General features: G+C 51.9%; 2 protein-coding genes across 2 annotated transcripts in view; both read left to right on the top strand.

Annotated features, from left to right (window-relative positions):
- The first annotated feature begins 2848 nt into the window (after positions 1 to 2848).
- Positions 2849 to 16920, top strand: PNPLA5 (patatin like phospholipase domain containing 5). The gene is given in 14 exon segments (XM_059887282.1): positions 2849 to 2944; positions 3264 to 3379; positions 5243 to 5264; positions 5421 to 5598; positions 5601 to 5693; positions 6289 to 6521; positions 8570 to 8635; positions 8905 to 8960; positions 8962 to 9097; positions 10346 to 10406; positions 11542 to 11715; positions 13598 to 13718; positions 16164 to 16280; positions 16836 to 16920. Coding segments are annotated over 14 exon segments (1554 nt in total).
- An 8322-nt stretch (positions 16921 to 25242) lies between these two features.
- SULT4A1 (sulfotransferase family 4A member 1) overlaps positions 25243 to 25783 on the top strand; it is a 33308-nt gene continuing 32767 nt past the window's right edge. The window contains 1 exon segment of the mRNA NM_001076518.1: positions 25243 to 25462. Coding sequence (NP_001069986.1) covers positions 25294 to 25462 — 169 coding nt within the window. The 5' untranslated portion in view covers positions 25243 to 25293.

Raw genomic sequence — 25783 nt, 5'->3', positions numbered from 1 at the left:
GTCCTCACCTCCCAGCTCACCCCTCCTCTCGCACGCCACGTGGCCTTCCCTCTGCTCCCTCCTTTTTTTCCTCCTTTTTTCCTCCTCCTTATCTTTTCCTTCTTGCTCAGTTAGGGAGCCACTGGGAAGGTTTCCTTATTTCCTCTTTTGGCCTCCTGCTTGGGACATTTACTGCTTCAGCAACCAGCTCTCTGCAGAATCTCTGAAAAAGGCACCACTCTCCCCTCAGTGAGCCCGTGATCTCTGGCGAGTCTAAAACCCCTATCCAAACACTGATGCTGAATAGAACTCACCACTTACGGCTGAAGATAGACCCCCCCCATCTCAAGTCCGCTGAGCCAGGCCAGAAAGGGATAACTGTCTCCTCTCTTTTTCTTTTTGATATGATCTCATGTTTTCTTGTAGAGAAGTTGCAAGAACTGGGCCCCCAAAAATTCTCATGTCCCCGTAACTCAGGTTCTGGGATCAGTAACATTTGGCATGTTTTGCTTCTCTCTCTAGATAACAGACAGAGACAAATAGATGTGGTTTTGAGCTATAGAAAGATAGTGATTTTTTTTTTGTAACTGCTGGAAATTAGGTTGCAGATACCATGCCTCTTCGATCCTGAATATCTCGATGTATTCCCCAAGAATAGACTTTCTTTTATGTATCCACAGTACAGTTTTCAAAATCGCCAGTGTAACATCAGTGCAGCTCTGCGATTTCATTTATGGCTTACATGTACACTTTGCCAATCGTCCGCACAATGTCATTTAGGGCTGTTTTCCCTCCAGGCCAGGATCAAATCCAGAGCTGTGTGTGGCTCAGATGCCCCATCTCTGGTGTCCTTTAATCTGTCCGACTCTTTGAGTCCCCATGGAGTCCATGGAATTCTCCAGGCCAGGATACTGGAGTGGGGAGCCTTTCCCTTCTCCAAGGGATCTTCCCAAGCCAGGGATCAAACCCAGGTCTCCTGCATTGCTGGCGGATTCTTTACCAGCTGAGCCACAAGGGAAGCCCAACAATACAGGAGTTGGTAGCCTATCCCTTCTCCAGCAGATCTTCCCAACCCAGGGATCGAACACGGAAGGCTACAGGGGTGATGTGTGTTAGTATCTCATTGCTGCTATAACTTAGCAAGCTTAGTGGCTTACAAAAGCACAATTTTATTATTGGGTTGGCAAAAAAGTCCATTCGGGTTTTTCCATAAGTTGGTATGGGATATTTTAGTTTGGAAGTTTGGAAGTCCAAAAGGGGCTTCACTGGGTTAAAATCAAAGTGTTAGCAGAGTCTGTTCCTTCTAGAGGTTCTAGAGGACAGTTGGTTTCCATGCCTTTTAGAGCCACGCAGTCTGTGGCTCATGACCCCTTCCTCCATCTTTAAAGTCAGCATCTCATGATCTTTAAATCTCTCTCTGACTCTTCTGCCACCCTCTTCTGTCTTTTAAGGACCCTTGTGATTACAATGGATCCACCCAGGTAACCCAGAACAATCTCCCTGTTTTAAGATCCTTCCTTTAATCACATCTGCAAAGACCCTTTTGACATATAAAACAACATATTCGCAGGTTCTGAGTATTGGGATGTGGACAAGCCACCATTCCGTCATTTCTTGAACACTTGCTTGCTTTCTGGTATAAGAAGATGTCCTGGGTTCAGGCTTCCAGGATTCCCTGAGAATTGGGGTAGAATGCTCTACCCCGATTCCTATAGAGAAGCTTCTGCTCCCTAAATTCTGAAGCCCCATGCCCTCCAGCCAGCCCCTCTGGAGTCCTCCAACCTGAAAGATACACTTCCCCATCTGCTTCCTGCCCTACCCTGGCTCCTGGTTTACACCTCAGCTCCTTCATTTGTAATATGGGACTGATAATATCTCACTGGGCAGTTGTGAAAATAAAATAGATGACCTAGGAAAAAGGCCTGACCCAGTGCCAGGCAGAAGGTAAATACCAGCAAAGACGTCTTATCAGTCCTCTCCTAACTGTGCCCCATCCCTTCTTCTTAGGTCCTCAGATGCATGTTCTCTGTGTTATTTCAATATTTTATTCCTTGCCTCCTCTTCCCCATTTCTGTTTCTCTTGTCATCCACTCCCTATAGTCACACCTGCTGATATACGTAATATCTGACCTTCCAACCCATCTTGCAGGCAGTTAATACATTATGTTTTTTAACTTTTAACAAATGTATTTTAAATACAAAATGCTTTTCAGGAGTCCACAAGTTTTACATCTTTAAAAAAGCGACGTAATTTTTAGGATTCAAAAATCCTGTTCTTCAAAAGAAATGACTAAGTGTTTTCTTCTGTGGTTTCAAACTTTCTACACGCAACTATTTGACTGTTCTATGCTACCCCAGACAGGCCTGGCATAACTGAACTGCTTATGTGTTACTGACTTTCCCAAAAGAAAGTTAAAAAAGGAGTTTGCAGTAAATGCAAATCTCTCATACAATGTTTAATGCAATATCTAACACAAAAGAAGATTTAAAAAGATTATTTCTTTCCTCATTTGATTTGCCAGGAGTTAATGTTCTGTAAAAGCAAAAAAAAAAAAAAAAAAAAAAATCATTTACAAACTGTAACACTGAGGGTTCCTTTTTCACTCAAGATGTTTACTACTCAAAATGACAACAATTACATCTGTAAGAATATAATAAAAGGGATGGAAAACAGCAATGCAATCAACAAGTGTAGATGTTAAATACGATTTTTTAAGGGTTCTTTTTACGGAGTAGGAAGGATTAGAAGCTTGGGAAAATCCAAAATTTGAAAAAAAAAATAAATAAAAGGAAAGAGAAAAAGATGTCCTCAACTGCGACCCCTCTGTTTATCAATAGCGTCTTGGGCTGTAGGACGGAGCGCTTGACCATGATCTGTATCGACTACAGTAAGGAGAAGGGATCTTCTGTACCGGTCATCACAGTCTTCATACCTGTTGTGCCCACGATCACACCCTCCATCAGAGTAAGAAACTCGGCTCTGCCACCTCCTCCGCCTCCGCCACCATGGCCAGCACTACAAGGCAGGCTGCCAGTGTATATGTACACCTGCTGTAGGTGTGTGGCCCTCTGGGTGACAGAACAGTCCACCAAACTCTCCCACCATCCAGTTCCGGTCCATTTGCCCTTTCCTTAGCTTCCCTTGAGTCATCTATTCTCTCGAGATAAACGAAAGCATATCCTCGGGATCGTCCAGTTCGCTGGTCATGAACCGCACTGCCGCCACTCAGTGGTCACACACGCTGAGGGGTTCGCCCTGCTGCCTGTATGTCTCCTCCGGCTAGACGCTGGAGAGTGACGTCGGCTCCTTCGGCGCCAGGATCCTGGTTCACCGGATCTACTTCGAGATCGCCTCTGTGGCTTCAAAGTTGTTCTCCCCTACATCATTCATGCCGGCCAGGTGCTCCCCAGAACTACATAAGAAACAAGCCTTGGCTTGAGAACCGATGGCCTAATCAACCCACTAACTGGACGGTGGGGAAGAGGAAAGGGCCAGCAACAACGGCCCCTCCACTCATGCTCTGGCAAAAAGGTGCCACTGATGCATTATTTTAAAAATACACGGCAGAAAAGTATTTTGTTGTTGTTGTTATTCAGTCACTAAGTTGGGTCTGATTCTTTGTGACCCCCATGGACATCCCACAGAACACCAGGCTCCTCTGTCCTCCACTATCTCCCAAATTTGCTCAAACTCATGTCCATCGAGTTGGTGATGCCATCCAACCATCTCATCTTTTATCGTCCCCTTCTCTTCCTGCCTTCAATCTTCCCCAGCATCAGGGTCTTTTCTAAGGAGTCAGCTCTTTGCATCAAGTAACCAAAGTATTGGAGCTTCGAGTTCAGTATCAGTCCACCCAGTGAATATTAAGGATGGATTTCTTTTAGGATTGCCTAGTTTGATCTTCTTGCAGTCCAAGGAACACTCAAGAACCTTCTCCAGCACAATTCAAAAACATCACCTCTTCAACACTAAGCCTTCTTTATGGTCCAGCTCTCACACTGGTATATGACTACTGGAAAAACCATAGCTTTGACTATATGGATGTTTGTTGGCAAAGTGATGTCTCTCCTATTCAGTACGTAGTCTGGGTTTGTCATAGCTTTCCTTCCAAAGAACAAGCGTCTTTTAATTTCACGGCTGTGGTCACCTCCTACAGTGATTTTGGAGCCCCCCCCCCAAATAAAATCTGTCACTGTTTCCACTTTTTCCCCTTCTCTTTGCCATGAAGTGATGGGACTGGATGCCATGATCTTCGTTTTTTGAATGTTGAGTTTTAAGCCAGCTTTTCCACTCTCCTCTTTCACTTTCATCAAGAGGCTCTTTAGTTCTTCGATTTCTGCTATAAGGGTGGTGACCTCTGCATATCTGAGGTTGTTGATGTTTCTCTTCGAAATCTTGATTCCACCCTGTGATTCATCCGGTCTGGAATTTTGTATGACATACTCTGCATACAAGTTAAATAAGCAAGGTGTTGAGATACAGACTCGATGTACTCCTTTCCCAATTTTGAACTAGTCTGTTGTTCCATGTCTGGTTCTGACTGTTGCTTCTTGACCTGCATACAGATGTCTCAGGAGGCAAGTAAGATGGTCAGATACTCCCTTCTCTTTAAGAATTTTCCACAGTTTGTTGTGATCCACACAGTCAAAGGCTTTAGCATAGTCAATGAAGCAGAAGTAGATTTTTCTGGAATTCTCTTTCTCCTATGCACCCCAATGTTCATAGCAGCACTATTTACAACAGCCAAGAAATGGAAGCAACCTAAACGTCCATTAACAGATCTGTATTTGGGGGAGCAGCAATCAGAGCAGAAAGGTCTCTGTAGATGCTCATCCAAGCCCTCACATTATACTGCAAAACTGCAACCCAGACAGAGTGAGGAACTTGAGCAAAGTCCCAGGCACAGGTTGGGGCTGGGGGAGGGCAGCGGAGTTTAGAACCCAGACTCCCACTCCCAGGGCTCTCCTAGGTCCCTGATCCAGCACAGCTGCAGAATTAAGTCTGACTTGACCCCCGAGACCCGATGGATATTATGTGTCCAACTCCCCCACTTCCGGCTACCAGGTTCGCTTGCACTCTCAGTTTCCTCATCTGCGAAATGGGGGCAGGAACAGCCTTTCCATCACGAGTGTCAGAGACCTGGCAGAAGAGCTGGTCCCGCTCACCGGGGCCCCATCACCCAGAAATCTGGGACTGTGCTCTCGGCCAAGGACGTGCGTGTGGGGGCGCGTTAAGGTGCCCACATCCTGCTGACGCTGCCAGGGCACACCTGGTGCACACCCGGGTATGGGGATGGTGGGGGGGGGTGGGCCTCGGCTCGAGGGACCTCATTGGCTGGTGGGTGATGCAGCCCGGGGGTGGGGCTTGGGCTCCGGCCTGAGCTTCACCTCTTGGCCACAAGTCCAACTCGGCACTCAACCGGTGAAACTTCCCGCTGGAGCACCCCTTCTCTGCCCCGTCGGCCAGCGATCATCCCTCCCGGCCCTGTTCCAGCCGCACCCCTGCGTCTGGTCCCATTGCCACGAGCTGCTTCGAGAAGGAGGGCAGCTGGAGCCGGTCCTTCGCGGGCGCGGCTTTCCTGGGTCTCTACCACGTGGGGGTGATCCACCGCCTGAGGCAGCCAGCCCGCGCCTCCTCCGCGGCGCCAGCCGCTTCTACGGCTCCTCGTCCGGGGCGCTCATCGCCGTCAGCATCGTCAGCGGTCTGTCTGTCGGTGAGTCCGGGGACTGACTGCGTGGACCAGGAGCGCAGGGAGCATCGCGGCTTACCTGCCCGAGTAGAGGCTGATTCCAACCTGAGAGGGTGGGAGCGGAGAGGAGTGTCTCAGGGAGCCTGGCGCGGTGCCCTGCGCTCCCTCCAGCCAGCCTGTTCTCACTTAATCCTTATGAGAACCCCTAGGACGGGGGACCACGGGCATCCCCATTTTCCAGAGGATAAATCTGAGGCTTAGAGCCTGGAAAACCGTTCCCAAGGTCAAGAGGCTGCACAGAGCATTTATTCATTGATTTATTTATTTTAATATTTATTTATTTGGCTGCTCCTGGCCTTAGTTGTGGCATACAGGATCTTTTAGTTGCAGTGTGTGGGATCTAGGGATCCCTGACCAGGGATGGAACGCAGGCCCCCAGCTTTGGGAACCCAGAGTCTTAGCCACTGGACAACCAGGGAAGCCCCCTGCACAGAGCGTTTGAAGGCAGTGCCGGACACAGAAATTCTGAGCTGGAGTTGGAGCGGGGAGACCATTCATTCCCCTGGCACCTGGGAGGGAGGGCGGGGGCTGAAGGCCCCCTCCCTCCCCCACCCTGCAGATTTGTGCTGCTCCCTCATCCTGGCCATGGTCAAGCGAGTGGAGCAGCTGAGCCTGGGCATCTTCCACCCCACCTTCATGCCCATCGAGACCATCAGGCAGGACCTGCAAGACTCGCTGCCCACAGACATTCACATCCTGGCCTCCCAGCGGCTGGGCATCTCGCTGACCCACTGGCCCGAGGGCAAGAACTTCATTGTCACCGACTTCGCCACCCGCGATGAGGTCATTGAGGTGAGCAGGGGGCGGGACGCAGGGCCTGGCAGCAGGTGAGTGAGTGCCATCTCCTACCTGAGTGACCTGCAGGCGCTTTCCAGAGCAGACACTTCTCTGGGGCCCTGGGGAGGGGGGCGGATCAAGCAGGAGATGTTTACTAACGAGGGAGTTGAGTTGCACAGAGGGGCGGCCACGTGAGTAGGGCTCCCAAGCCTGCTGTTCGGAGGCCCCTCGGCTTTACATGGAGGGATATGGCTGGGGGTGGGGGGCAAAGTCAGGCTTCTTCAGTCAGAGCCCCCACTGGGTCTGCTCTTCCCGGAAGAGGGGGTGCCTGTGCACCCCCAACCTGGTCCTCCAGGTGCCTTTGGATGCAGCAGAGAAGCATCGATTCTCTGTTATGTGCCAGTCACCACCCCAAGTGGGACAGCAGAATGACAGACAAAAATCCTTGTCTTCCGGGGGCTCCTATTCAAACCTGTGAGGGTACAGATAATGGCCACAAGCTCGTGTAAGGAAATAAGAAGCAATCCAGTATCGGAAGGGGATATGACAGGGAGCCCCATGGTCAGAGAGGGGCTGGGTCTACAGGGAGCTCAGAGAGGTGTCAGGCACATCTCTGCTCAGCCTTGCCACCCGGGTCCCTGCAGCAGAATCCTCTTCACCGTGGTGCCCCATCGCCCAGCACGGGGACCATCTCTGGGTGCTGACGGGTGTATGGGGTGCTGTGCTAAGTTGCTCCAGTCATGTCCAATTCTTTGCAACCCTATGGACTGTAGCTCACCAGGCTCCTCTGTCCATGGGATTCTCCAGGCGGGAATACTGGAGTGGGTTGTCATGCCCTCCTCGATGGGATCTTCCTGACCCAGGGATCAAACCTGCGTCTCTATGTCTCCCACATTGGCAGGCGGGAAGCCCAGTGTGTGCAAGAGCGGGGCCATTTGCTGTGCGTTCATGTCCATGGGCTCCTGGGACTCCAGTGAGTATCCCAGCATCCTGGCCTGGATGACACATAGCCCAGGGCCTGGCAGTCAGTAGATGCTCAGTAAACATTAGCTGCTGTTGCTCTGATGACGAATCCGTGGCAACAAAGCTCTCACCTGCACCTCTATCCTATCAGAGGTGGGATGGGTTCTGCATCTCTCAGAAAGGGCTAGAGGGACGTTTCTAGGAGTTGAGTCCCAAGAGACAGTGTTCTGTGCTCGGTGAGTCTGGTAAGCTCTAGGTCAGCAGTTTTCAACGAAGAGTGATCTTTCCCCCTGGAGACATTTAGCAACACCGGAGACACTTTTGGCTGTGACGGCTCTATGTGAGTGTGTGTGTGTGTGTGTGCGTGTGCATATGCACACAAAGTACTGGTAGCTACAGGGTACAAGCTGGGGATGCTGTTAAACATCCTGCGATGCACAGGAGAGCGGCCCTGCCCCCAGTGGAGACTCCTCCAGCCCCCAAATATCACCCGAATCAGGGTCTCTGTTAAGCATCTTTTTCACTGCAGGACTTGTCAGAGCCTCTACTGGGAGGAGTAGACAGTGTTTTCCAAATGAGGAGAGAATCAGAGTTTTTGTCAGAGGTGCCCCTCGTAGGATGACCCCTGGTCCAGGGAACACACTTTAGGACATATACCTAGATTCTCGGTGGAGAATTCCTGGCAGTTGGATAAAGGAGAAATGGTGCTTGGTGTCTATCCTTGAGGGGAAAGTCCCAGAAGCAGTCCTGAGTCAGCAAGGGGCCCAGCAGGAAGAGGAGGGCAGGTGGGCTCCTGTTCAAATCCCCTCTTATGTTTCTGGTTTTCGGCTGCACTCCACAGCCTGCAGGATTTTAGATCCCCGAACAGGGATTGAACCCTTGCTTCTGCGGTGGAAGCACTGAGCCCTAAGCACCGAACCGCAGTTCTCAAATCCCTTCTTAACTTTGAGAGCTAGGCTGGGACGAGGTGATACCTCCCCTCCCTGGACACAGCTCTCCTGACACCGGTGTGGGCTGTTCTGGGTTAGACTCCACTCCCAGAGTAGGTTCTGAATGCCAGGAGCGTAAACGACTGTGTTGTCACTGGCTTGTCTTCCCAGGCCTTGGTCTGCACCGCGTACTTCCCTTTCTACTGTGGGACGATTCCTCCCACGTTCAGGGGGAAGGTAAGTGCACTTCGGGGGCTCAGTGACCCAGTCCGCCCCATCCCTACTGAGAGGTGTGTGGGTAGAGGACCCAGGGCTCCTGGAGCATCTACTGGGTGTGTCAGCCCCCCCACCCTGGTCCCAGGGGTGCTCAGAGCATACTGGGCGAGGGGTCAACCTAGTCGTTCAGGGAAGCTGGAGGTGACCTGCTGCAGCCAGTTTCTGGGGGTGGCTTCGTGGCCGTGTGGGCAGAGAGCACCCCGAGGGCAGCAAGGCCCCCTGAATTGCAGCGCTACATTGACGGTGCTCTAAGCGACAACATGCCCTTTGCGGACTCACCCTCCACCAAACGGGATGGTGGACATCTGTCCCCAGAGCAGCTCGGCTAGTATACACGAGATGAACGCCTTCAGTGCCAACTTCCAGATCTCCACCAAGAACCTCTTCCGGGGCATCACCTGCCTCATCCCTTCCAGCCTCGAGGTAGGTCTGGCCCCCACCCCATGACCAGCCTTGAAGGTGTTAGAGGCTTGGCCATGATCTAGTGCCCGGTGAGTCAGATTCTGTGCCCAGGAGCCTTCCCCACAAGCTCGGGGCAGTTAGGACGTGTGTCCTGAGTCTCATGGTCAAGCCCTTGAACTCAGCCTGGGCTCCCAATGTGTCTTGCCTCATGCTTCATATCGGGGCAGCACCCCAAGGCAACCTCTGCTTAACTGGGATTTAAGCCAGGGCTCTGCAGGTGCTATTCAGGGTCAGGCTCATGACCAGGTATTGTGGTCATCTCTGCTCCTCAGGGAAGGACACCGAGGCTCAGAGAGGGTAAGCAAACTTCTTCAAAGTCACCCAGCCTGGAAACAACAAAGCCAGGCTTCAGATCCTCAGCTAGTCCAAACCCATGCTCAGCCCTAACGGCTGCCCTAGACTGTGGCCAGATTGACCATCTGTATGGCAGCAAGGTACAAGCACAGAAAAACGTGGACAAGAGAGCCTCGTTTCCTGCTTTTTGCTCTTTGGGATTTCTGGGATGTGGGTGATTTGACAGTTTGTGATCCTAACAAGCTCCTTCACACCAGTCACCCCGGCCTCCTCTGGTCCTCCACTTCTCTTATGGTTGTGTGCATTTTGTAATTCATGAAACAAAGTCCTGTTCATTTAAGCTGATCCTCCCTACACCCATGGAGTGGACAGAAAATCTCAGCCCGATTTTACAACCGAGGAAGGTGAGGCTCTCAGAAAGGTGGTGCAGCCGTCGAGAGGTCACTCGCAGGCTTTCCTGGGCCTGCAGGGGACTCCCTGTTCCTGGCAGGGCTCTGACTGAGAGCCTTGGCCACCTGAGGGTGGTCCTGGCCACGAACATCCGAGGGCAAAGGGCACTGCCGTGTACTGATCTGTAGGGGCCCAGACATCCCTGGCCAGGCCTTGTGATCCCATTTTCCAGAGGAGGAAACTGAGGCCAGAGAAAGGAGAGTTGGAGCAAAAGCCCCCAGCCAGGGCGTCTCAGAGTGGGAAGGTGAATGAAGCTTCAGGGATGGAGTTGCTGGAGAAGACATGTCTCCCTGAGGTCCAGTGCTGGCCAGGGACCCTTGGGGTCCTCAAGCCCTGCTGAGAGGGGGTCTCAGAAAGCACAGGCTGTCCTGGGGTCCAGCTGAAGATGAGTCTCTGGCCTGTGACTACTGGCTCGAGGGGTAGGCGCAGGCCTGCTGCCCCTCAGCCTGACCCGTGTGTTGGCAGGTAATGGCCAACAGCTGCAGACAAGGCTACCTGGATGCCCTGAGGTTTCTGGAGAGACGCGGTAGGTGGCAGCCCCCCACAGGAGCTGGGCATCGCCCCCCTATGTGAGTGCCAGGTGGCTCCGCCTCTCAGCCATTTGAGTTCCCAAGGACCTTGGCTCGTTCATTCTCTTCCTCAGCGTCTGCTCTGTGCCGGATGCTGGGGACCCAGGGAGAAATCGCACACGTGTCCTGGTCTCCAGCTACCCACTGCCTGGTGCCGGGGGAACAGATCAAGAGAGAGACATCCCCCAGGGATGATGGAGGGATGCTCAGGGTCACGGGAGCCCAGCAGGGGCACCTGGCCCCGTCTGGTGGGTTGGGTGGGTAACGAGGGCTTCCTGGAGGTGGTGACTGAGAAGCTGGGTTTTAACTAGTCATGAAGGCTGCAGAAATATTGACAAGAGGGCACTCTAGGTAGGGAGAAGAAGAGCAAGAGCAAAGGAACAGAACTTGGCACTTCGAGGGTGCACACCTCAGTGGGGCCATAGGATTGTGTGTGTGTGTGTGTGTGTGTGTGTGAGACGGAGCACTGGGAGGGTCAGAGAGGTCTTCTTAGCTGGAGAGTTTGGCTGTCATCCCACAGGGCCATGCTCTTCAACACGGTAGGGCTGAGACTTGAACTCAGGCCTTCTGGCTCCAGGGTCCGTGACACTTGATCCCCACTCTATGGCCCCAAACCCTCAGCAGCAGGAAGCACTCACGGAGCACATAATATGTGCTCAGACATAGAAAGCTCAGACCCGGGCTCAAGCTTTGTGTGTTCGTTGTATCTGATTCATTGCATCCAAACAGCCATACACAGCAGGCCTTAATTTCCCCCGTTTTCTAGGGAGGGAAACCACGCACAGAGCTGGCGGGTGGTGACCCCAGGATCTGAGCCTTGGGTTGGGTCTTCTGGGCCTGGGCTCTGTCAACCACCAGAAAGTGCACAGGAATCAGACGGCAGACAGAGCAGGGCCGGGGAGCTCAGGACAAAGTCATTCAGGACCAGCCAAGGGTCCACTCATCCTGCGGTCAGCGGGTCCCCAGAGCTGGGTTCAGGCGTCGAGGGGTGCGGGTGGTGAGGGCAGCATGGAGCGCTGCGGGGGGGCGGTCACTGTCGCTGGGACGCTCCAGCTGTGCTGACCCATTGCGTCCCTCCTCTCCCCAACCCAGGACTCACCAAGGAGCCAGTGCTGTGGAGCTTGGTGTCTAAGGAGCCCCCAGCCCCAGCTGACGGGACCCCAGATGCTGCCCATGACAGAGGCCTGTCGCTCAACTGGGCAGTGCCCAATGTGCTGGTCAAGGACGTGCCCGACTTTGAGCAGCTCTCCCCAGAGCTGGAGGCTGGTACTGCCCCTCCCATCCCATCCATGCTCACCTGCCAGGTGCCCTGCACGTGAGGGGCCTGGGGCTGGGGACCCCACCTTGAAGGTGCTCGTGATATGCAAGAGGACAGGACTCAGGCGTGCCAGGCGTGGTGCCCATGCCTCGTACACGTTGTCCCCTTCACTCCTCACCACGACCCGAGCGGGCCTGGGTGTTTTTCGCTGATGAGGAAACTGAAGCTCAGAGAAGGGAAGGGGCTCACCAAGGTCTCAGGACCTACAACTGGGGGATTCGAACCCAAGTCTGTGCCTGAGAAAGCCAGGTCTTTGCCCACTGCCCAAAGAAGGGCGGAAGGTGCCGAGGGACAAAGGAGAGGCACACACAGGCTCTCCAGGTGGAGACGGACTCTTTTTACCCCCGCCCCACCGCCCGCCCCAGATACTCTGAGGATGGTGCTGAATGGTCCCCACTGGACAGTTGAGGAAACCATCACACAGAGAGCTTAAGCAACTGCCCAAGGTCACCCAGCTGGCAAAGCAATTAGTCAGCCCTCCTGCTCAGTGACCTAAATGTCACAAAGGCAGCAACAGGAAAGGGCAGACACATGTCGTGGTCGTGGGAGCGGGAGTCTGAGCAGCACCTAAGTGAAGTGTGAATGGAGGAGTTGGCCAAGCAAAAGAGGGGCCAGATGAGCATCCAGGCAGTGGGCGTGGCCTGTGCAAATGTCCCCGGGTTGGTGGGGAGGGGAGGGGCCCCTGCGGCTGAGGGAGAGGTGGGTTAGCAGAGATCGGCTTGGGGACGACTGGAGGGTGGGGAAGAAGGCCTCCAAAGCTGCAGGAGGAAAGAGACTGGGAGCCACTGGGGCGACCCCTCACTTTCAGAGTTCATGATTGCTCTGAACTCTGGGTCCCAGTGTTGGCTACACCCAGCTGGGAGGGGACAGGCTGAAGAGGTGGGAAGCTGGGAGGAGAGGTGATGGTGGTTGAGCCCAGAGCAGGGGCAAGGGGGTGGGTGAGGAAATGAGGCGAGCCCCTCTTTCTGCCTGGGAGACCACATATGGCACAAAGACGAAGTCTGCATCTACGCTGAGCTCCTGAGGTCCAACCTTGGGGCTCTGGAACCCCCGGCGGTGTCCCTGCAGCCACAAGGGGGCACCAGAGAGCTTCTCTGAAGGCCTTTACAGCATCTCCTAATCCTAATCCTGGTCTCCTCTACTGATGGAGATACTACCTGTATCCCATTTTTCAGAGGCGGTGACCTGGTTCAGAGATAGGAAGGGACCCACCCTAGGCCATGTGGCAGGTTACAGGGAGCTAGGTCTTGGGACTGTTTTCAGGAACCTGGAGTTGAGGCTGGTGGTGTGTGCATGGCCAAGCCATAGTTTGGAGGTCAGGATTCGGGTTCTGTCTGTGTCCCAGCCAGAATGCTGGGCCCTTGCACGCTGATCAGTTAAGGGGTTGGGAGCTTAGGAAGTGGTCGTGTGGTCACAGCTGCTGTCATCAATAGCACTGATGTTATGGGAAGGAGGTATGGTGGGCACTTGTTCCCCCAGGGGCCAAAGCAGATTTTCCAGAAGGGCAGGAGAGGTGGAAGAAGTGCAGGGAGCCCAACAGCCTCTATCTTGGCCCCACCACTTCCTGGCAATGGGCTTGGGTGAGTCACTGCTCCACTCTGAGCCTCAGTCTACTCATCTGTGAAAGGGGCACACTCTGCCGTCTTAGGACTAACGAGGGAGCCTGGGCCGGGCTCCATCAATGCAGCTGCTTCCCCTGCAGATTGGCTGGGAGTGGGGGCGTCCTCTGTGGGCCGTGGGAGGTAGAGACGGGGCTCGGGCTGTCTTCCCTAAGGGTGACCTTGAGGGGGTGGCCGGAGGGGTGAGGGGCAACCGTGGCCTCTCTCGTAGCACTGAAGAAAGCCTGCATGCGGGACCCCAGTGCCTGGGCCTCTTTTTGCCGCTCAGGGCCTGGGTGGGCGCTGACGTACCTGCTGCTGCCCTTTGAGTACGTCTACTTCCAAAGCAGAAGGTGAGGCGTGGCCAGGGGTCCTGGGAAGGGTCTGACCGGTTGAGACTGGTGCCCATGGCAGGAAGGTCACTGGGGCACTGGGGCGAGGGGCAGAGCAGGGCTGGTGTCCCCAAACTGCCTGACGCTGGCTGCAGGCCCTGAGGAGTCTTGGTCTCCTTTGGAAGACGGGACTGATGGGGTGGCTGGGTAACAGCTGTGACTTTAGTCCACCGGAAACGGGGCCTCGTGGTCAGCCTGGACCTTCCTGCCTCTAGGATCTTTGGTCCACTGTTGCACCTGTCAGAGCCTCAGAGGAAACGAGTTCTTTCTGAGGGTAGCTCTAGGGGTTGGTCTGCCTCAGATTAACTGTGTGGCCCAGGCCAGGTATCTTGACCTCTCTGGGCCCCAGATTCCTTTTCTGTAAAACGAGGCCTTTCCAGAGCAGACTGGCTGTGGATAGGCCCTCACTAACCATCTGACTTTGCTGGTTCATGGATCACTCCCTGTTGTTTGTCCATTCATTCCACCAACAGTTATTGAGGGTCAGGCCTTGTCTGGGGGCCGGGAGGCAGGACTGACCGAGACCCAGCCCTGACCTTCTGGGGATCACAGCCCACCGATCGTCACGTATTTATCTGTGCCATCCGGCTGTGCCTTCGGATACCTAGAGAGATCGACAGTGGCTATGGATTCCTAGGAGAGGTGTACAGTGGCTGTGAACTGGAGCAGCTCGCAAGAGTGGCTATGTGGTCAGGAAAGGCTGTTTAGAGGAGGTAACTTCTGAGCTATAATCTGATGAGTAAGGATGAGTAGGAGTCCACTAGGCCAAGAAGGATGGAGCAGCATGTGCAGAGGTCCTGGGGCAGAAGGCAGAGGGAGTAAAGCTCATCAGAAGAGCAGAAAGGGAGGCTAGTGTGGCTGAAGCCAAAATCTGGAGTGTGTACAAGATGGAGCTGAGGAAGCTGGCAGGGGCTAGACACACAGGGGTCTGTGGCCAGGTGAGGGGTGTGGTCTTTATCCTGATGGTTACAGGAAGGCCGTGGAGGATTTTGGCAGGAAAGTGTCATGCAGATATCTGTATTTTTAAAAAATTCCCCATTCCCTGGAAGAAGGTCTGTGATAGCGAGCCACTTGTCTCTGGCCCACTCCATGCAGAGTCCATGACAGGGTCAGCCCTGCTGTCTGAACTGCTGGTGACCCAAAGCTGGGAGTCAGCTTTCTGCTGATGTGGACTTTTTCTTATGCAGAGCTTTTAGACTGCAACCACAAGTTAAAATTAAAAAAAAAGACAAATGCAAATTCTAGCCATTTCAGTTACAAAAAGAAGATCAATGTATGAGTGTTGATGGAGTCGCCAGCCTAGACCGCAGGGGTCTTTTCTGTAAACTACAGGCTCAACCACAGCATTGGTGATTCAGTGGTAGAGTTCTCGCCTGCCAGGTGGGAGGCCCGGGTTTGATTACTGGCCAAAGCAGGGTGATGTTTTGAGGCTTCTCTGGTGACTCAGTTGTAAAGATCCACCTACCAATGCAGGGAGAAGGGAGTTTGATCCCTGGGTCAGGAAGATCTCCTGGAGCAGGAAATGGCAACCTGCTCCAGTATTCTTGCCTGGAAAACCTCATGGACAGAGGAGCCTGGCGAGCTCCTGTCCATGGGGTCGCAAAGAGTTAGACAAAGCTGAGCAACTGAGCACCACATACTCGACATACCGGTTACAATAATAGGGGCAGAAGGCCCAGAAACAAGGGGGGACATTCAGTTCGTATTTGGCTTGTCGCAGTGCGCGCGGTGGGCTGCCTGAGTCTCAGAAAGTGCTGGCCAGGCGTGCTCTCAGCTGTAGCTGGGTGATGCTGCCCTCTGCTGATCCTGAGTGGTCTAGGTGGGGAGTCCCAGGAGGGCGCTGGGCATGGGAAGGCCAGGCTCAGATGTGTTTAAGAAGCCGCTGGCAGCCTAAAGGAGCGTGGATGAAGGGGCATGAAGGGTGGAGGGCAGGGGCTGTTCTGGGGAGGAGGAGGGGGGATAGAAACGTGGAGGCGGTAAGGGGATGGTCCTCACTTGGCTGGTGAGAAACTGAGGCCCAGAAAGTTTCCCTGGCCTGCCTAGACCACACAGCGGATGAATAGGGCAGCGGGGCTGCAGTGCAAGCCGGCCTGACCCCAGGGCCCTGGCCTCTCCACCCCAGGGCTTCCCACCTGTGCCCTTTGGAGTCGATGGCCCTGAGGGCCTGGTGGTCTCCATCAAGTCCATGGTCCATGGGGACCGTTCCCCGCACCCTGGTGCCTCTGCAGGTGCTGACCTGCTCTACAGTGCAGTCAATGCGCCTGGAGCTCTGTACCCCGCTTCCTCCTTCCCTTAGCCTTGGTGCTTGGGTGCGGGGGCCCCCAGCTCTACGCCAGCCCCATGGGGAGGGTGGGCTCTGCCAGGCTGGGCACAGACCGGGGCCACTGTCGTTGCCTCTCCTTCCAGATTGGTGGAGTGGCTGCCGGACATGCCCGCCGACTTGTGGTGGATGCAAGGCTTGCTGAGGAGCTTGGCCCTCGAGGTCTGTTCCAGGACGAAGGACCAGCTCCTCAGGTTGGTCGGGTGAGACGGGCGGAGGGAGGTGCCGCTGGTTCCCCAGACCCTGGGCGGGCAGTCGCATCGTCCGCGTCCCCATCCACCCATTCGTACAGCCCTGGAACACATGTTGGGTCCCTCCTGTGGGCCAGACCTGGGATGGCCTTGAGGCAGGAGCTGGCCAGTCACATCCATCAGTCTTGGGGGGGGGGTCACCTGCCCCCTTCATCCATAGGGATGGCCTGAGTCACGGGGCATGAGTGGGTCTCTCTGCTCTGCCACATCCCCTGCCATCCTTCCAGACGTCTCCCTGGCCTGGTGTGGGGTCTCCCCAACCTTCCCTCCCTCCTGGCTGGAGACCCCAGCATTCCACCCCCTGCCCCTTACACCCACTCGGCACCATTTGCTAAACAAGGAAGTCGGCACCGTGTTCCCAGGGAGCGGCTACCCTGGAACCTTCCTGATACCCCCGCTTGGCCAGGATAAGGGTTTATTGCAGAATTTGGGAGAAGAGCAACCCAGAGCTTCACCCAATTCCAGGCTCTGAAAATTCGCCTTTGCTGGCTTCTGCTTCCTCTGCAGCCTCCTTGTCACCAGCTCCCTCCAGCCTAAGGCCGCTCCTCCCAAGGACCTGGCCAAGGAACCCAGATCTGCCCATCAGGCCTGAGGGGACCGTGCCAGCCCAGCCCAGTGACTGGCCTCCCCTGACTCCCATCATGGCCCTTGTCCCATGCCCACATCTGCCTCTAGTCCTTGAGTCCTGACCCATCTCCTGGAGCTCAGAGCCTGAGCCTAGCCCAGGGTGGGCACTGGAATTGTCAGCCACATGGAGGGTGGAGAGGACAGAGACTCTTGTCCCAGACCATGTGGGCAGGTGGCCCCCAGGAGCGAGAAGAGCCCCCCCTGAGTCTCTCCATAGCCCCCGCTCCTGGGTCTTCAGGTTCTTCTTTTCTGGGTGAGGCACAGCCTCTTGGTACAACCCCAGGTCATCCTCCTGTCTCATCACAGGGAGGAAGGAAGCCAGGGGCTGAGACACATGTCTGGTTCTGGAATTTCCATTTGGGGGACTTGAGGCAGCGTCTCGGGGAATCAGGGCTTGGGTGTGTCATAGAGCAGCATGCAGAGAACTTCAGGGAAGGTGGAGAAAATGCTACGGGCATACCAGATCCCTGGCTTCCCTGGTGGCTCAAACAGTAAAGAACCCACCTGCAATGCGAGAGACCTGGGTCAGGAAGATCCCCTGGAGAAGGAAATGGCAACCCACTCCAGGATCTTTGCCAGGAGAATTCCATGGACAGAAGAGCCTGGCAGGCTCCATGGGGTAACGCAGAGTCAGACACGACAGAGCGACTGACACTTTCACTTGCACAGAACAGGGAACAAATAGAAATGTCAGGGTGAGGACTGCCACCTCTCTGACCCTTTCTGACTTTCTCTGTCCTGCGCTAGCCCTCGGGGGGAATCTCCGTGCTCTGCATCACTCTAGAAACCTTGACCTCTAACTTCCTCTGGGTCTATTCCCCAGGGAACCCCCAGCAGGAGATGGGAGGGTGGGAAGAGAGAGAGGGATTAAAATCTCAGAATCTCAGCTATGTGTGCTTTTGTTGGGGTTCCCAAAGGCCCCTGGCTGCCACCACCACAGGTCTCCCTGATGTGTTCCTTTTTTTTTAATATCTTTTTTATTTTATTTTTAAACTTTACAATATTGTATTGGTTTTGCCAAATATCAAAACGATGTGTACCTTAAAAAGATTTTTGATGAGCAGTGCCTCCAGCCTGGCCCCTCCCTCTCTTGGGCACAGAAGGTGCTGGGACATCAGACCTCCTCCAGCCTCTCTCAGGAATTGCTCCTCTTCCCATCCTGAGAGCAGAGCCCACACCATGCCCCTGGCCAGGCCCTTAAGAGACACTCAGCCTGAGGAGGGCGGGGAAGGATGAAGACTTGGAGGCAGGCCTGAGAAAAAAAGAAGCCAAGGAATAAATGTGTGAACAAGAGACACATTCATTCATTCATTCATCTGACTTAACGAGTTATAGGCTCTGGGGACACAGCTGTGAACAAAACTTATATTCTGGTTGGGGCATGAGAACAGATGCTAAACAGGAAACAGGAAAAGGTGAAAATAAGATCATCTCCAGGAATGGCAGTTCTGTGAGGAGACAGGAGGGTGAGACTGATGGGATGGTGAGCAACCTGGGACCAGGTGGTCCTGGAGGGCCTCTTTGAGGAGGTGGCACTGGAGGGGAAGTCTGAGATGAGACTTGAGAGCCGGCGAAGAGTTTTGCAAGCAAGGGGAACAGCACATGCAAAGGGGGACCTGTGCTTGCAAAGGCCTTGAGTTGAGAATGAAGAGGGGGTGAAGGGGTACACTGTGGGCAGTAAGGCGGTTGTGGGGTGGGCAGAGGTTGGGGCATGGAGGGTACTGTTTGGATTTCGCAGTCATTGGGGGGCAGTGAGAGCAGAGAAGCAAAAGGCGACTGAAGGGTGAGTAGAATCCAGGAGGGTCTGGGCATGAGGGTGGGACAGAAAGGTGAGTGGCTCTCCAGCTCCCAGTCCTGGCTTTCCGAGCGCCAACCGTCTGCTGAGTGTGAACTGAGCCCGAGACAGATCCCCGCCTCAGGGAGCTCACGTTCCTCTATTGCTACTTCTGACCCTCACAAGTGCCCACCACTTACAGTTTTCAAATCCAGTTACCTCAGTTAATTCTCACAGCAACTCTGGGAGGTGAGCATTATTCTGCCCCATTTTATGGGCGAGGAAACCAAAGCGCAGAGTGGTTCTGTGCGTTGGGGTAAATGGTAAAGCTGTAAATGCCCAAGTGTGTGCTCCAGGCAGCAGAAGGATCTCTGGAAAAATCACAGCTTCTTTGTGCACCTGCTGTGCAATGCTGAGCAAGTTCTTTCCTCCATCAGTTCCTCATTTCCTTGCCTTTAAAATGACTAGTTGGTTTCTAAAGGGCCTCCAGCTCCCACAAAAGAGACAATTAATACCACCGTGCTCAGGGGGAGGAGAGATGATTCCAGGAGGGGATTAGCCACAGAGGGCTAGGTGTTTGAACTGGGTCTTTATGGAAGCCTAGATTCTAGGTTGGCAGAAAGTTGCTCCAGGAGTGTGGCTGCAGGTGTAAAGACAGGTTTGGGGTGCCCCCTGGTAAGTTAAAGAGACAAGGAGTCTGGCTCAGATATGTGAAGCACCTGATCCCACAGCAAATCATTGACGGAGTTAGCATTCAAGACTAGGTCAGGGGACTTCCCTGGTAGCCCAGTGGCTAAGACTCCAGGTTCCAGTGCAGAGGGCCTGGATTCAATCCCTGCCCAGGGAACTGGGTCCCACATGCTGCAGCTAAGACCCAGGGGAGCCAAATAAATAAATAAAAATATTAGCAGTAAATAATCTAAAATAAATAGGATCATTAAAAAAAGACTAGTTCAGGCTGTGGTTCCATCCTGTCTGCCCACTAGAATGCTGGGTATAAATATTGAAGCTCAGGACTTTCTTCAGAAATTCTGGTATTGAATTAGACCTGTCTAGGCAGGAATGTGATTGAAGCCTGTAGTTCCTGGGCACTAGTGTCCTCAGGGGCCACTCTGTGGGTGTGACCATCTGCCTGAGCCAGCACCCTGGGCTCAGACTTTCTTAAGGTCATCTGTGGCAACAGGCTGGTGTGTGCCCATCTGTGTCCAGGGTCATGAGATGCTATTGGGTGACCTCTGCCCCAGCACTAAATCTTGGCTTCATTAGATATCCTCAGATACCTCAACCCCTCTGAAATTAGCATCCCACCCACAAGTCTGAAACTGTACACTAACTGGATATTTGGTGATGTTAAGGAATAATCATTACTTTTTAGTTGTGTTAATGTATTGGGAATATGATTTCAAAGAGTTCTTATCTCTTAGAGGTCTTTATTAAAGTAATGGCATAACACATGAGTTGCTTCAAAATCATCTGAGTGGGGAAGAGTGGGTGAGAGTTGATGAAACTTGAGTTGGTAACAGTTGACAGTGGGTGATGGGTACATAGAAATTCATTCTACTATTCTTTTTATTTTTGCATATGTTTGACATATTTTGCGTATGTTTGCATATTTCCCTAATAAAAGACAGCATAATCTTAAAGATTTGATAGTCCGTACAAATAGGAAAATATGCATCAAGACAGAACATAAAACAGCAAAACCAGAGCCACTGGGTGTCGTGTCTACCCAGAGTCCCGCCGTGGGCGATCATGAGGATCTGGTGAGCTGTGCGCTTTCAGCACCGCGGACAGCGACCGGCGGCCGCTCCGCAGTCTCCATACAGCCTTGGGTATCTCACAGGGCAGAGAACTTCGGATCCAGGTTACTTAGGAAGAGTTTCTTCAGGACGAAAGACTATCCAGCCTCTTACTAATCCTTAGAGAAGAGGGGCTCAGTACCCATGGGGAAGACCAGGACTTGGTGGACACTTTCGGCTCCTAAGAATCTTCTGTTTCTTGCTCTTTAGAGATACCTTTGTCAAAAATCAATCAATCAGATATTTGTGTCTGTTTCTAGACTCTCTGTCCTGTTCCATTTATCTATATGTCTATGCTTATGCCAATCCCACTCTTTTGATTTCTAGCTTTAAGGTAAATAGATTTATAGTAAGTCTTGAAATCAAGTACTGTGAGCATTCCAGCTCTGCTATTCTTTTTGAAAATAGTTTTGACTAGTCTAGTGACCTTGCTTCTTTATATAGGTTTTAGAACTGGCTTGTTAATTTCTACAAAAGGGCCCATTGACACTTCTCTTGGGATTGCATAGACTCTACAGATGAATTTTGAAATATTTTGAAATATTAGAAATAATTGTATCTTAACAATATTGAGTCTTCTAATTGATGACCAGGATATATGTCACCGTTTCTTTAAATTTTACAAATTTATCTCATCAATGTTTTGTAGCTTTGTTATATGAATCTTGCATATGTTTTCTTAGATTTATTCACAAGCATTTATTGTTTTTTGATGATACTGCAAACAGTATTTTTAAAATTTCAACTTTCAGTTGTTTATTGCTGGTATTTGATTTTTGTTTGCTAGTCCTGTGTCTTATGAGCTTGCTAAACTCATTTATTCAGTCTAGTAGCTTTTTTGGTAGGGTCCTCAGGCTCTTCTATATTAACAGAGATTTTTCTTTAGATTTCTATTCTAAAAATTAAGTCAAAAGAGAAGTTTCAAGAAGTAATACAACTGTGGTAGGCAAGAATAACACCTCCCCACCCCCTCAAAAGATGTCCATGTCTTCCCAGAAACTGTGACTATATGTCAAAGGTAATTAAGGTTGCAGATGGAATTAAGCTTGCTAATCAGCTGACCTTAAAATAGATTACCCTGGATTATGTATTGGGAAGACCTAATATAATTATAAGGGATCTTAAAATGGAAGAGGGAGATAGAAGAAGAGTCAATGTCAGAGTAAAATGACGTGAGAAACAGTAAAACCAGTGTTGCTGACTTTGAAGAGGGAGGAAGGGACCATGAGCCCAGGAGTGCGGGCGGCCTCTAGTGGCTGGAAAAGGCAGAAAACTGGCTTCATCCTTAACCTCCAGAAAGGAATGGCGTTTTGCCAACACCCTTGATTTTAGCACAGTGACACCCACATTAGATATACAACCTACGGAACCGTAAGATAATAAATATGTATTGTTTTAAAGCCCCCGAGTTTGTGGTAATTCACTATAGCAGTGATAGAAAAAGAAGACAACAACGAATATGCACTATCACCTACATTCACCAGTTGTAGCATTTGCCACATTTTCTTCTCTTTCAATGTATGTGTACACATTCGTGTTATAATTGTGTTGTTTCATAGAACTATTTGAAAATAAGTTGCAGACAGAATTCTACACTCCCAAATACTTCAGCATCTCCCTCTAAGAAAAAGAACATTCTCTTACATATCCACAGTACAGTTTTAAAGTTCATGAAATTTAAAATTAATACAATGCCGCCTAGTCACCTGGTCATGTTTGACTCTTTTGTGACCCCATGGACTGTAACCTGCCAAGCTCCTCTGTCCATGGGATTTCCTAGACAAGAATACTGGAGTGGGTTGCCATTTCCTTCCCCAGCGCATCTTCCCAACCCAGGGGTCAAATTCACGTCTCCCGTACTGCAGGTGAGGGCTTCCCTGGTGGCTCAGTGGTAAAGAATCCACCTTTGATGCAGGAGACATCAGTTTGATCCCTGGGTCAGGAAGATCCCCTGGAGGAGGGCATGGCAACCCACTCCAGTATTCTTGCCTGGAGAATCCCATGGACAGAGGAGCCTGGTGCGTTACAGTCCATGGAGTGGCAAAGAGTCAGACACAACTAAAGTGACTGAGTATGCACACATGCACTGCTGGTGGGTTCTTTACTGCTGAGCCACCAGGAGATTCTGTCAATATTATATTACAATAATACAATATTACCAGCTTATCAAGAGTCCACATTCATATGTTGCAAATTGCCCCAAGAATGTCCTTTTCAATTATCTTTAGTCCTTTTATCTAGAACAAGTTCTTTCAACTTTTTTTTTGTCTTTCATGACATTGACATTTTTGAAGAGTACAGGTCAGTTGTTACACAGACTGTTCCTTTCCTTCGGTTTTGTATTCTGTCCTGATTTATTAGATCCAGGATATGAATTTTTGGTGGGAAAACCATGTAAGTGATTTGGGATCTTTAATGTGGTATGGAGTCCGCATCTAAATTTATATCCACATCTGTATTCATCTGTATTTATGCTTATATCATCATGTGACCATCACTAAAAGCAAGACATTAACACAATGTTTCCAATACTCTGGAGGGTAGTTTTGTGTCTTTGCCCAGTCAACCCCCTCTGCTGCCTCAAACTGTACACTTTTCTGACCTCTGATCATAGATTAGTTTTGTCCGTCCTTGAATTGTATACGGATAGAGTCATCCAACATACCACCTTTTATGTTTAGCTTCTTTTGTTCATCATTTTGACTGTGAAATTCACCTATATTGTTGCATACACCAATCGTTCTTTTTTAAATCACTGTATAGTAAGAATTCCATTGTATGAATATATCACAATTTATCCAGTCTAATGTTGATGGACATTTGAGTTGTTTCTAATTCTTGTCTAATAGGTACAAAGTGTTAATTTGTTCCTAATTTCAAGCTAGCTCCTGTGTTCTTTTGACCTAGCCCCATCATTTTTAATGGTTTCTTCTTCTGCCCCAAAGATATTTTAGGCTCATCTTGTATCTTTGCCCAGCCCTGGAAGTGGCCTTCTCTCTGAGAAACTCTGGTTCCTTTTTGTGGGGAAGTATTTAGAAACCAAGATCTGGGCGCTGGCTCTGCCTGGTTTTGCTGGAATACAGTGCTTAAAGGCCTTTTCAGCAAAGATAAGGAATAGATTTTTAAAATAAATAATAAATTCATGAAATAGCTTAGATTCTAATCTAAAAGGACGGGGTTCCTCCTTGCTCTTCCATAGTGAGACCCTCACCTGAAACACCAGCTCGTTTATTTGCTCAGTTCCTCCAGCCTTTGGCTGCCTGTCTTTGTGCCATCACCTAATTGTTCTTAACGATATCTTGGTATTTGGGATCTTCTCTTGCATTTTTGTAAAGACATTCTCAAGCCCCCTGAATCAGAGTTAATGCTCTCTTTGCACATTTCATCCACCATGTACACATGGCCAATGTCCCCCTTGCCAGACTGTGAGTGTCTCAATCCTGGGGAAGAAGGAGAGAGAGAAGGTAGGTCCTATCCACCTGCGTTGCTCTGGATTCTTTTTTAAATTAATTAATTTATTTATTTAGCTATGCTGGGTCTTAGTTGTAGCTTGCGGGATCTTTGATCTTTGTGTGGCATGTGGGATCTAGTTCCCTGGCCAAGGATCGAACCTGGGTCTCCTGCATTGAGTGCAGAGTCTCAACCACTGGACCACCAGGGAAGTCCCACAGCTCTGAATTCTTGCTGGTATAATTATCTCTGTCCTCTCAACTGCAGTACCTAGAAGTAGAGAGTATCATTCCCTTTTCACAGTCAGAGACACTGAACCTGTGCAATAGCATTGTTTCTTAAAAAAAAAGTCACGAATGTACAGTGACTTAATTAAATGTTTTATTGCTAAAAATTGCTAACTATCATTTGACAATGCAAGATTGTCACAAATGTTCTATTTGTAAACAGCACAGCATCTGCAAAGCACAATAAAATGAGCTTTGCCTGTGTGTGTTTCTTGAGTGAATGGATGAGGGGTTGTTCTAAAACCTCTATAGAATTCAGTTGTTCTCTAATTGTAGTCTGCCTAAGAAGTATATTTTAAATACAGACTTATGGAGCACTACCCCAAGGGTCCTGGGTATCATGAGTTCTGGGGTGGGCCCTGGAAATCTTCAATTAACAGATTTAACCCTTTCCTGCTCTCAGGATATTGTAAGCGTGTGATTCACAGGTCTTATTCTGATCTGAAATTGTCTTGGTTATTCACAAATGTAAGCTCCAAGGGGGCTGGGCTCTTGCCAGTATCACTGGTCTGGACCCTCGACCCGTGGCAGGTACAGATCAGAGGCTCCCTAAATATTTGTTGAATGAACGATGAATGAATCTCTCGGGTCATTGCTAGTTGCAGTGTTTATTGAGTTTGTGTTGAAGCTTTGCTGAAGGACAGAATCGCTGGAATCCCTGGGTTGGTTAACGTATGCATGATGAAGGTGATGCGGACTACCGGCCTGGAGGAGGGCGGGGGAGGGGTCTTGGACGGCCCTCAGGGAGGGTGGGCGAGGGGTGGCTGGGGCGGGGCTCGGGCCATGACGTCGGGCCGCATCCACGCCGGCGTCGTGACGTCAAGACACGGAACGCCCCCGCCCTCCCGCGCCGGCTGGGGTGGGGCGCGGGCCGGGCGGCGCCGTGACGTCACGCCTGCGGAGGAGCGCCGTGACGTCACGCCTGCGGAGGAGCGCCGCGCGGCGGCTGCGGGGCGGCGGGCGAGAGCGCGGGGCGGCGGCGGCGGCGGCGGCGGCGGGGCTGCGGGGCTGCGGGGCCGGGCGGCGGCATGGCGGAGAGCGAGGCGGAGACCCCCAGCACGCCGGGCGAGTTCGAGAGCAAGTACTTCGAGTTCCACGGCGTGCGGCTGCCGCCCTTTTGCCGCGGGAAGATGGAGGAGATCGCCAACTTCCCGGTGCGGCCCAGCGACGTGTGGATCGTCACCTACCCCAAGTCCGGTGAGTCCTGCGCGGACCCCGCCCCGGCTGGCTCTGCGGCGCGCCGGCGTGGACCCTGCGGCCCGCGCCCTGGGAGGCGGGGGGCCGACTGGGGGTGGGGGGCCGAGGGCGGGGGCGCGATGCCTGGAGCCCGACAGGGCGGGGTGGGGGTGGTCGGCCGGGGGTTTGGGGGGAAACCAGGTGTTTGGAGGTTGAGCCCCGGTGTCCGTGGCCAGGTGGCGTCCTGTGGGGATGGAGCCTTGTTTGGCGGCGGAGCTGCCAGGCAGACAGGCCCAGGCCCGCCACCCTCCCTGCCTCCCCTCCCGATGTCCAGCTGGCTGT

Source organism: Bos taurus, chromosome 5 (assembly GCF_002263795.3).
Source record: "Bos taurus isolate L1 Dominette 01449 registration number 42190680 breed Hereford chromosome 5, ARS-UCD2.0, whole genome shotgun sequence".
Lineage (NCBI taxonomy): Eukaryota > Metazoa > Chordata > Mammalia > Artiodactyla > Bovidae > Bos > Bos taurus.
Note: the sequence above shows the minus strand (reverse complement) of the source record. Positions and strands in the feature narration are given on the sequence as shown.